Source organism: Bombina bombina, chromosome 9 (genome assembly GCF_027579735.1).
Source record: "Bombina bombina isolate aBomBom1 chromosome 9, aBomBom1.pri, whole genome shotgun sequence".
Classification (NCBI taxonomy): Eukaryota; Metazoa; Chordata; class Amphibia; order Anura; family Bombinatoridae; genus Bombina; species Bombina bombina.
In genome coordinates this window covers 229,789,495-229,802,436 of record NC_069507.1, presented here as the reverse complement: position 1 = coordinate 229,802,436, position 12,942 = coordinate 229,789,495, and the positions used below count along the sequence as shown (strand labels likewise).

Here is a 12,942-nt window from a genome sequence, read left to right as displayed (position 1 = left end):
ATTTTATATATTTGCCTATACCAGTGACACATCCCCTGCTGCTGCTAGCGCACTCTCACCAATTTATATATTTCTTGTATCTTTCCATTATATATCTGTCTTTGGGAGCAGATAGGTGATAGTGCAAGGGGCAATTTGCGCACCATTAAGAATTCCATAATCCATTTCATTGTTTCGATAAGCACATTCAATAATATCTCATAAAGAGCTTTGTAAAACAATCTGTAGGTCGCTTAGTGACAGTGCGAGTCACTCCCAATAAACCAGCAGCCTGGGAAGGAGGTGTCTCTAGCAGGTGATTGGTGGTCAACCAGTCACGTGTGCGCTCAGGAATGTGGTGACGTCACGGTTGCACATTCCGTCGGGTCGCAGATTTCGACACAACACCGGCACAAGTATCCAATTGCATTGCGTATCTAAAACCTGTCATTAATGCGCATGTTCTAAATCCCATATTGGTCGGACGACCTGAACATTGATTGCGAACTTAGTCTGCAAATTTAATGGGCAGTGGAAGGTAGAAAATCTTTTATTAAACATAACATTAAAAATAGATTACACATTTAATAGGTCTAAATTTAAAAAATGTTAAGCACATTACAAAGTATTGTTTGATATGTAAAAAAAAAAAGCGATTATAATGGCCCTTTAATGATTTTTCTACAAAAGTAAACATTTAAGTCTACATGTATTTTTATAGATAAATCATTTGAAAAACTTTTCTAAATGACTGTAATCAGCCGGCCCTCGTAATGTTATTATTGTTTGTTATTTAGCTATCATCTGGAAATGTACAAAATGTTAATCTCCACACACAAAACAAATATACACATAGCATTTGTAAATATAGACATTGTACCAAAACACAAACTTAGCCATTGCGGAATTATTTGTTCAAAATTCAAATCAAACATTTCAATTAAACTTTGGTATCAGCACATAAGGGTATCTACTTCCTGCCCAGCTTGTATATAAGGAGTGCTTGCATAAGGACATATACTGCAGTAACACATAGACAAGGTGAGTGCTTTATCATGTGCTTTATGTAGAATTACTGGGACATTGCGTATTAAAGGGACATTAAACACTTTGAGGTGGTAATATAAAATGATAAATTGTGTATATATATATATATATATATATATATATATATATATATAAAGTCTGCAATATAGTTTCATTATTTATTTTGTCCCCATTTCCTGGAATTTCATTCTGAAATTGTGAGCTTTTCAGTTTCTGTTAGAAATGGAAGTGCAGAACACTGCTATATACCACACAGCCATTAGCTGCACACTCTAGTGACTTATTTATAACTGTACCTAATTGGCCACAGCAGAGAAGGTAACCTCAGTTACAACATGGCAGCTCTCATTGTTTTATAGACATTAAAACTTTACACTTATTTTAAACAGCTACTGAAACTAATCATTTCTTTGAATGCATCATTCTATTTAGCATTTGTTTGGTGTTTAATGTCCTTTTAATTGTTGATTTTAAGGAAGCAGTTAAATATTAAGCTAGGCATACATTTTACAATCATGCGCCTAGATTACGAGTTTTCCGTTATAGAGTGCTGTAGCCTTATAAATTTAGGACCAGTTAGGGGAGAGCGTTAGCTGGGGCCTGAGCGTTTGCAGAGTATTCCATCTCTCTAAGCTCCCATCTGTCTAAGTGACCATCTTTAAGTGACAGCGCTGAGAATTAGACAAGAATTGAACAAGATTTGAAGAAGATTTGAGGCAAGCAAAATATTTTATTTCAAAAAATCTTTTGCACTTAACATTCTGCTATGTTTTCAGAACTGCTTTATCTTTCAACAGTCTCATGTCTATTCCACAAGCAGGCTCAAATGCTCATACCTTACCCTTCTCCACATGCAGTTTATATAGACCCCTCTCTCCTTTCCTCTCCATACCTTAGCTCTCACGAAATACTTTCTATTTTAAAATCTATTTCACTAAACTGCACCACCTCACAGAAATGCCCCCACTGCTATAAATCTCATTCTCACCTACTCTTACTTTCCATCTTGATGCTATTAGCATCAGGTGACATCTCTCCAAATCCTGGGCCCACCCTCATTCCCACCATTACCCAATCTTGCACTCCATATAGAAACTTTAATAAAAGCAACACACATAACCTCATTTTCATCCAATGCATCCCACACGCATACACTCCTTTCACCTGCGCACTATGGAACTCTCGCTCTGTCTGCAACAAACTTACAGCAATTCATGACCTGTTTATATCAAATGCTTTCACCATTTTAGCAATTACAGAAACCTGGCTATCTCCTTCTGACACTGTTTCCATTGCTGCTCTCACACACGGTGGTCTTTACTTTAGCCATACCCCTAGGCAAGGTGAGAAACGTGGCGGCGGTGTTGGCATCCTGCTCTCCCCCTCCTGCACTTATCAATACCTACCTCCAATCCCATCTCTTTCCTTCTCCTCGTTTGAAGTCCACTGTATTCGCCTGTTCTCCCCCCTATCCCTAAAAGTGGCGGTCATCTATCGCCCTCCTGGACCAACCTCCCAATTCTTTGACAACTTCGCTGCCTGGCTTCCTAACTTTCTCTCTTCAAATATACCAACCCTAATTTTTGGGGACTTCAACATTCCCATTGACAACCCATCTGCCCCTGCTGCCTCTAAACTTCTTTCACTCACATCCTCCTTCGGTCTCTCACAATCCACCCCATTCCCGAATCACCATGATGGACACTCCATTGACCTGGTATTTTCCTACCTCTGCTCTATATCTGACACCCCCTGTCTCCCTTTTCCCATTTCAGACCATCACCTGGTCACCTATAATATTAATGCAACAGCTAAACCCACTTCTCCATCCCGCCCCCGCACCTGTAGAAATACACATGCCGTGGATCCACTCCAATTTTCAAAAATCATTCAAAATCTCCTCCCTCACACCTCCACTATAACCTGCCCTGATCTCGCTACAGCCCACTATAACAAAACTCTCTCCTCTGCATTAGACACACTTGCCCCTCCCCAGCTGCGCAAAACACCACGCCGTCAGTTACAGCCCTGGCATGCTCAGCAAACACGCTATTTGCAAAAATGCTCCCATACTGCTGAGCGTGTCTGGAGGAAAACTCACTCTGAACCCGATTTAATACACTATAAGTTTATTCTTCGTTCATACACTTCCGCCCTTCACTTAGCCAAACAAACTTACTTCTCTTCTCTCATATCTACTCTTTCCTCAAACCCTAAATGACTCTTCTCCACCTTTAACTCTCTCCTCTACCCACCTGCTCCACCACCCCCCCCTGTCTTTAGTGCTCAAGACCTGGCAGACTACTTTTTAAACAAAACACATACTATCCGAAGCAACATCCCAACACCAACCTGCAATACTCCAACAACAGGCCCAATTACTCCCTCTGCCAGCCTCTGTAACTTCCATCCAACCACTGAGAATGAAGTTTCTTCCTTACTATCTTCCTCATGCCTCACTACCTGCCCACTCGACCCTATCCCTTCCCATCTAATTCCCTCCCTATCTTCCACCCTCACTCCTGCTCTTACCCACATCTTCAACCTATCTCTCTCTACCGGCTCATTCCCATCTTCTTTCAAACATGCAAAAGTCACTCCCATACTCAAAAAAACCCTCCCTCAACCCTAATTCTCCTGAAAGCTACCGCCCCATATCACTGCTTCCACTAACATCAAAACTCCTTGAAAAACTAGTTTACAATCGCCTAACCCACTTCCTGTCCGCCAACTCCTTGCTTGACCCACTGCAATCCGGATTCCACCCAAAACACTCAACTGAGACTGCCCTTACCAAGGTCACAAACAATCTTCTCTCTGCTAAAAATATTTGCCACTACTCTATACTCATCTTACTTGACCTCTCAGCTGCCTTCGACACAGTTGACCACCCCCTCCTCCTACAGACCCTTAGCTCTTTTGGCCTCTGTGACACTGCTCTTTCCTGGATTCATTCCTATCTTTCTCACAGGTCTTTTTCTGTGTCATTTGCCGGCGACTCCTCCTCTCCTATGCCTCTGTCTGTTGGAGTACCTCAAGGATCTGTTCTGGGTCCTCTACTCTTCTCCATTTATACTTCTTCGCTGGGTAAACTTATCAACAGTTATGGTTTCAAATATCACCTCTATGCTGATGACACCCAGATCTACCTCTCCACCCCTGCTCTCTCTCCCTCTGTCCTCTCTCATGTCAGCAACTGCTTATCTGGTATTTCTTCCTGGATGGCCTCTCACCACCTAAAGATTAACATGTCCAAGACTGAGCTCCTTCTTACCCCCCCCTCAAGCTCTACACCGACTTCTGACTTCTCTATCCCTGTTGACGGCATCACCATTTCCCCATCGCCCCAAGTCCGCTGCCTCGGAATCACACTTAACTCAAACCTATCCTTCATCCCCCATATCCAATCGCTTTCTACATCCTGCAGCAATCATCTACGCAATTTTTCCAAAATTTGCCCTTTTCTGAGCGCTGACACCACAAAGCAAATAATCCACTCCCTTGTTATCTCCCGACTTGACTACTGCAACAACCTACTCACTGGCCTTCCTCTTTCCCGCCTCTCCCCCCTTCAATCCATCCTAAATGCCTCTGCCAGGCTGATCCACCTTTACCGTCAATCTGTATCTGCTGCACCTCTCTGTGAGTCCCTTCATTGGCTCCCCATTCACAGCAGAATTAAATTCAAAATTCTCACCCTTACATACAAAACTCTCACCAACGCCGCTCCCCTCTACCTATCCTCTCTAATACACAAGTATACTCCAGCCCGTCCACTAAGATCCAACAATGACCTGCTCCTTGCATCCACAACTATCACCTCCTCTCATGCTAGACTGCAGGACTTCTGTCGTGCAGCACCTACCGTCTGGAACACTCTCCCTCATGCTGTCAGGCTTTGCCCTAATCTTTCTTCCTTTAAATGCTCCCTGAAGACTTTTCTGTTCAGGGAAGCCTACCACCCAACTCAATAATAAATTAATTTCACTTACCTAATATTTCCCTCATCTAACTCTGTATTAACATCCTTCTCAATCTTGCAGTCCTCACCTTCTGTTTCTCAACCTCCTACCCTTTTAGATTGTAAGTTCCCACGGGAATAGGGCCCTCAATCCCTCCTGTATGTGTTTGTAAAATTTGTCCTGTCTCTTACAAGTCTTGTATTGTTTTATTTAAATGAATTGTATCCATGGACAGCGCTGCGGAATATGTTGGCGCTTAATAAATAAAGTATAATAATAATAATAATAATAGAGGGTGTGAAACGAAAGGAACAAAAGTTGCGTTATTTCACTGAAAAGTCTCCTTGTGCAAGCAATTTGGTGGTGTTAAGCTCCATACCGCACAAAATCCAATTGCTGCTTTGAGGTGCTCGTGCACGCTTTCCCCATAGACATCAAAGGGGAGAGAGTGTTAGAAAAAAAACTAACACCTTAAGCGCGGAATGAAAAGCTCCGTAACGCAGCCTCATTGATGTCTATGGGGAAAAAAGTTACGTTTAAACCTAACACCCTAACATAAACCCCAAGTCTAAACACCACTAATCCGCCGTCCCCGACATCGCAGACACCTAAATAAAGTTATTAACCCATAATCTGCCGCTCCCGACATCGCTGACACCTAAATAAAGTTATTAACCTCTAATCTGCCGCCCCCGACATCGCCGACACCTAAATAAAGTTATTAACCTCTAATCTGCCGCCCCCGACATCGCCGACACCTAAATAAAGTTATTAACCCCTAAAATGCCGCTCCCCGACATTGCCACCACTAATAAAAGTTATTAACCCCTATTCTGACTTTAGGTAAAAGAGCTGAATCCCCTTTTAAGGGCAATGCCCATACAAATGCCCTTTCAGGGCAATGGGAAGCTTAGGTTTTTTATTTTGGGGGGTTGGTTGGGTGGTGGGTTTTACTGTTGGGGGTCTTTGTATTTTTTTCCAGGTAAAAGAGCTGATTTCTTTAGGGCAATGCCCTACAAAAGGCCCTTTTAAGGGCTATTGGTAGTTTATTGTAGGCTAGGGTTTTTTATTTGGGTTTTTTTTTTTGTTTTTATAGGGCTATTAGATTAGGTATTATTGTTTTTATTTTTGATAATTTATTTTGTTATTTTTCGTAATTTAGGTTTGTTATTTTTCGTAATTTAGTATTTTTTATTTTTTGTAATTTAGACTTAATTTTTTTTGTAGTGTTAGTTTTTTTTAATGTGTAATTTAGTTTTTTTAATTGGTAGTTATTTTAATTTTAGTATAATAGTTTAGTATAATAGTTATGTTAGGTTAATTGTTAGTTTAAACTTAGTTTTTTTTTAATTTCAGGTAAGTTTTTATTTATTTTAAGATAGGGATATTGTAATTTTAATTTAAAGTTAGGGGGTGATAGGTTTAGGGGTTAATAGTTTAATTTATTAGTGGCGATGTGGAGGGGCTGGCCGTTTAGGGGTTAATCGGTTTATTTAGTAGTGGCGATGTGGGGGGATGGTGGTTTAGGGGTTAATAGGTTTAGTTAGTGGCGGCAGTGTCGGGGAGCGGCGGAATGGGGTTAATAACTTTATTATAGTGGCGGGGATGTGGGCGTGCGGCAGATTAGGGGTTAAAACATTTTAAATAGTGTTTGAGATGCAGGAGGGTGGTGGTTTAGGGGTTAATAGGTAGTTTATGGGTGTTAGTGTACTTTGTAACATTTTAGTCATGAGTTTTGTGAAACATTTTTGTTGCGCAAAACTCATAACTACTGCTCTCAGATGGTGGTATGGATCGTGTCGGTATAGGCTGTAACGCAAGCATTTTAGCCTCACCGCACAGCCTGTAATACTGGCGCTATAAAAATCCCATGCAAAAACTTATTTTTTGGAGTGCAGGATTGACGTTGCGTTACAGGCTAAAATGCTTGCGGTATAGGTATAACAACACAACTTGTAATGGCTGCGTTACTGTTTTTACGCTGAAAACGGACACTTAAATTTGAGGGCATTTGGGGCACATTTAGAAAATAACCAGAGGTCTGATCTCTGTTTCATTTTCTGAGTGCTAATTGCTACCACATGCTCACAGTATCAATATCCAGCCACTTGCAAATTTGCCCCTTTGCTGGTGCACAATAACTTAGGGCTCCACTTGTAATCTAGGCAATAATTGGGCTAGATTACATGTGATCAAAGAATCAAAAGACAGAGTGAGCTCAGAGGAGGGGAAAGGAAAAAAGGGGGATAATACTAAACCAAACATACACTAAAAACAGTCAGAGTCCAAGGCTAGTGTCGGTAGTTGGCTGCAGCGAAATTTGTAAAAGTCTCTTAAGTCAAATGTAGTGATAGATGATGAAAGGTCATCATGCAGCTCCCCAGGTGAGGTCACAGCTGTCCCTTTGGTAGAATCTAAGAAAACTAAGGCAAGAGACAGGGGCGCCCAATGGCCTAGCACAGTAGTAGCAGTGGATGGTAGTGTGTAGGTGAAGATGAGATACTTATAAATAGGCTGCACCTCCAGGTGCTGTATACGCCTACTGGGATATTGCAGCCTCCCAGCTCACTGGTCACTGGTTAATCTCCAAGAAGGATCAGTCACTTCCGTGTGAAATGGAATATAATGAACAAAACACAATGGACGCCCGATGGCCTAGCACAGTTGGAATAAGGGGTGATAGTAAATTCATCAGCAAAATACTCACAAAGAAGGACGCACCACCAGGTGCTATAGGAGCAGACTGGGAACTCACAGCCTCCCGCAAACTTTCGAAAAATGAAACAAATTTTAACACATTCGTTCAAATCGAATTTCGAATATTTACATAACATTCTAACATTCGATTTTCGAATGTTCGGTTTTGAATTTTACGATTACATTTGAAAATATTTGTTTTGAAAAATTTGAATTTATATTTTTGTAATAGTATTTCTAATGCTTTCTTTAAATGTAATATTCGAATTATGCAATATTGAATCGAAATAGAAACATTCAAATTGATATATTTGTATCTATTATGTATCAATTTACTAGATTCCCTACCACATGAACTGTTGAACTTCTGAATAGTATTTGTTAAATAGAATGTTAAATTCGAAATTTCGAATGTGGACATTCGATCTAATTATAAACATTCAAATTCGAAAGTGACATTCAAAAACTGTAAATAGCATTCGATTATAGAATTTTTAAGAATATTCGTTCGTATTAACATTCAGATTTGTAATTCGAATTTCGGTAATAACATTCGTTCTAACATTCGAATTCGGAAATTTGCACATTCGCCCATCCCTAGTCTCCAACAGTGTGGACAAATAAAATAAAAATTGTATCATAAAACAAACAAGCCATAGGGATGATAATAGTATAAAAAATGGTTTATTAAAAAATAACAGGCGACACGTTTCTCAGCTCACAGGCTGTTTCATCAGGCCAATATAGGTCTAGATAATTAAAATCAGGAGGGCCAAATTATAGGACTGGAGTGTAAGCTTACACTCCAGTCCTATAACTTTGACCCTCCTGAGTTCCCAGTCATAACTGGACAGCTTTTCAAGATTACCTTGATTGAGAGCAGATTAATAACCTTGTTTACTAATCAGTTGATTATTTCTCCTTTGCTCAAGTTCAGATATCCTGAAAATCTGACCTGTTAGAGAGGCCTGAGGGCAGGTTTAAAAATCCCTGATCTGGAGCCCTTTCTCAAACTTTTCGTAGCAAGTACCCCGGAAGCAGGGGAGGCTTTAAAATTTTGCTTGAAAATACTTACCCTGCAGAGCTTTCTTTCTTTCTTTCCTATCTATATCTATCTATCTACTGTATCTATCTATCTATCTATCTATCTATCTATCTATCTATCGCTCTCTCTCTCTATCTCTCTATCTCTCTCTCTCTCTATCTCTCTATCTCTCTCTCTCTCTATCTCTCTATCTCTCTCTCTCTCTCTATCTCTCTCTCTCTCTCTCTCTCTCTATATCTCTCTCTATCTCTCTCTATCTCTCTCTATCTCTCTCTCTATCTCTCTCTCTATCTCTCTCTCTATCTCTCTCTATCTATCTCTCTCTCTATCTATCTCTCTCTCTATCATCTGTCTGTCTGTCTGTCTGTTTAAGGTAATTAATTGTAATCCACCTTAAAATAGTAACTATTACTTGTAATGTCAAAACAAACATTCAAGCATTAAAATACAGAAAAATAAAATAATTTCAGCTTTTGACAAGGGTAGTAATATTTCTACCTATCTAAAATCTTACTTAAAGCGACATAAAAAGCCAAAACATTTCTTTAATGATTCATTTAAACAACTTTCCAATTTAATATTATCAAATTCTGGGAGATATCTGAACAAACCAGTTGAGTGAAACAATGACACAAAGCATATGTGCAATAAATATACAGTAAAATACATAAATACATCTGTACACACCTATATACAACTGTTAGTGCTCCACTTGTAATCTAGCCCTCATTTTGCTAAAATACTAGTTTGTAAACATCACTGAGATAAGGGGCAGTCTGCAGAGGCTTAGTTACAAGTAATCACAGAGGTAAAAAGTATGTTAATATAACAGTGTTGGTTATGCAAAACTGGGGAATTGGTAATAAAGGGAGTATCTATCTTTTTAAACAATAAAACATTTTAAGTTGACTGTCCCTTTAATAGAATAATCTAGGAGCAAATTAATTCAGTGGATGTGATTTGTGTCTGTTGACCCACTGTGTGTATATGTGCCAAACAGGTGAGACATAGGGGCCTATTTATCAAGGGCCGAATAGCCCCTAATGCCCCTGTTTCCGCGTGAGCCTTCAGGCTCGCCGGAAACAGCAGTTAAGAAGCAGCGGTTTTAAGACCGCTGCGCTTAACTGGTCCACCACCTCTGATGCTGCGGACATCAATCCGTCCAATCCTATACGATCAGGCTCATTGACATTCCCTGCTAGAGGCCGATTGGGTGGCATTGCACAAGCAGTTCACTAGAACTGCTTGTGCAATGCTAAATGCTGATAGTGTAAGCTGTCTTCATTCAGCAATGTCTGGCGGACATGATACGCTACAGCGTATCATATCCGCTAGACATTGATAATTCGGCCCCATAGAGGCAGATATAAGAAACTGCGAGCGGACATGATCATGTCAGCTGCACATGGATTAACTGGTGAACTGCTTGTGCAATGCCGCCCCCTGCAGATTTGCGGTCAATCGGCCGTTAGCAGGGGGTGTCAATCAGCCCGATCGTATACGGAGCTTGATGAATTGACCCCATAATGTTTCTGTAGTGTAAGCTTCATTTACTTTATGTTTGCATTTTGTTTTAATTTCAGATGCTTGAAGTGATATGGACATTTCTTCTCCTAGCACAGATAGTGAAAGGTGAACACTTCTGTCTGCCTGTCTAGTTGTTTTTATCTTTTTTTGACTGTTTAACTTTCTGTCTATCTGTCAGTCATTGAACTCAACATTGCAGCTCAAAAATTCAAAGAAATTTGTATCCAGCGAGACTAGTTTTCTAAAACATAAGATTTTTTTTACTGTTTTGGACAATTACATTTACCGTGTTTACAAAGTTATTTTAACCCCTTAGAAATACAGTCTCATTTTATGTAAGAGATATCATGTATTGGGCACTTAACACAACTTTAGATGTTAATAGCAGGAACACCTACTAAAAAAATGTAAAAAAAATAAGTGAGATAAAGATGATGTTAAAGATAATCTAGCCTTCTAAACAAGGTATTTAAAGTGCCATAAAACATGTTGAGATCTGTGCATATCCTAAAATGGGCTAATTAAGTAAAAAATAGTTTGCATAAAAAAAATGTTTAAAAATTGCTGGCAAGTATTTTAAAATAATTTTCAAAAATAAGCAATATTAGTTACATAGCCATGCTGTCTTGAGTAGTCTGATCCACCCCCCTTATCAGTGTTTAGCATCAGAAACACAGGCATTGCATTTCAACTGAGTTCACAGCTGCTTATTTGCTTCTAGGCGCATGCTCCAGCAAATAATGAGTGTGCACGTCTGCATTCTACCAAAGCAAAGGTGGATATAGATACAGCCATAAAAGGAATTGTGTGGAGGAGTTAGAGCTAAACAATTAAGAAATTTAAAAGAAAGGGTTAATGGCGAGGCACTGCAGTATAAAATTGCAGGTAAAGTAATTCAAGTACATATTATTATAATTTGTCTCTATCCCAACTTGTTTTATGTCCCTTTAAGCAACCACACAAGCTGCTATGGACATAGCCCATTTTCTCTGTCTGTGTCTTTTCGTATTTTTGTCTATTTGTCTAGTACAACACATATTTATAGACAACATTTTCAATGCTTTCCAGGAGGTGATGTCTGTTATCCAAATCATGGTTGTTATACAGACAGTCCCCCATGGGGCGGAACTCAAGAGAGGCCTATTTCTACATTACCTTGGTCACCCGAAAAAATCAATACTCGCTTCTTTTTGTATACTAGAGAAAATACAAGTATCTTCCAAGTAAGTCATCTAGTTAATTGTCAAATATAGGTTATCATGAAATATAATATGGCAGTTATGAATCATCACACCAATTTATGAATGAATTTTAATCTATTTAAATGGACATGAAACTAAAGAAAAAAATATTTCATGATTCAGACAGAGCATGCTATTTTATACAACTTTCCAATTTACTTCTATTGCCGTATCTGTGTTGTTCTCTTGGTATTCTTTGTTTTAAAGAATACCTAGATAGGCTCAGGAGCTGCTGATTGGTGGCTGCACATTTGCCTTATGTTATTGGCTCACCTATGTACATTGCTATTTCTTAAACAGAGGATACCTAGAGAATAAAGCAAGTTAGATAATAGAATTGCATTGGAAAGTTGTATAAAATTGTATTCTCTATCGGAATAATGAAAAAAAGTTTCTGGGTTTAATGTCCCTTTAAAAAAAACGTTGAGCTTGATTTATTATTATTTTTATTATTATCATTCATTTGTATAGCGCTGTAAAAGTCCGTAGTGCTTGGTAAAGAGATAGTGGTATACAATTACAACGATTTGCAATAAGATACAAAAAACATAACATAACTGAGCAATATAGTACAGAAGTAGAAGGACCCTACTCTGAAGAGCTTACAGTCTACACGGTGCAAAAGCATAAGGTTTAGTGAAGCTTGTCACATGGATTGTAATTGCAGCATTCAGTCAGGCAGTTCAACATTTGTTTTGGGTTGGAGGAGAGGGAGGAGAGATGGTAAGCTTCTCTGAATAGGTGTTTTTCAAAGAGACGCGGAAACTATACAAGGTTGGAAATAGTCTGATGGAGCAGGGTAGAGAGTTCCAGAGGACAGGAGCTGCGCGTGAGAAGTCTTGGAGTTGAGAGAGGGACTTAGGAGTAATAGGAATGGAGAGGTGTTGGCCAGAGGTTGATCAGAGAGGACAGGTCGGGGAGTATTTGGAGATGAGAGAGAAATATAGTTAGGAGTGAGGCTGTTGAGTACATTATAGGTTAGGGTTAATAATTTGAATTATGATAAATTATGTGATATGAAATATTTATATAAAAACGTATAAAAGTGCCAAAAGATGTCCTTAGTATATTCTTTTTATTTTATCACTTTTCGAGGATAAAGGGAAAAAATAAGAAAAGAAAACACACAAAATAGTGTAATGTCACAAATGTTGGCTTAAATAATAACCATCCAATCCTTACTCACATGTACCAGAGCCCAACTTGTTCTGTTTAATCTGCGTGTTGTATGATTGTTTGGAAATTTTACCTTGATATATGCCACGGATTTACCAGACAATTAGATCTCATTTATGACCAGATTATGAGTGGCACATTAACAGTTATGCTCGAGCGAAAAGGGGTTTATGCAGGTGTTTACACGTGTCGGGCTTAATCAGCGTATCGTATGATTAACAGCTCAAACACATCCTCCTCTGGGAAGGTATCATTCAGGGCTCATACA

The 12,942-nt window shown here is 39.2% G+C and overlaps 1 protein-coding gene across 1 annotated transcript in view; it reads left to right on the top strand.

The window, feature by feature from the left end:
• The first annotated feature begins 978 nt into the window (after nt 1–978).
• Nucleotides 979–12,942, top strand: part of LOC128640256 (pancreatic triacylglycerol lipase) — a 136,163-nt gene continuing 124,199 nt past the window's right edge. The window contains exons 1-3 of the mRNA XM_053692685.1: nt 979–1,020; nt 10,314–10,362; nt 11,326–11,480. Coding sequence (XP_053548660.1) covers nt 10,314–10,362; nt 11,326–11,480 — 204 coding nt within the window. The 5' untranslated portion in view covers nt 979–1,020. The remainder of the gene's footprint in view (nt 1,021–10,313; nt 10,363–11,325; nt 11,481–12,942) is intronic.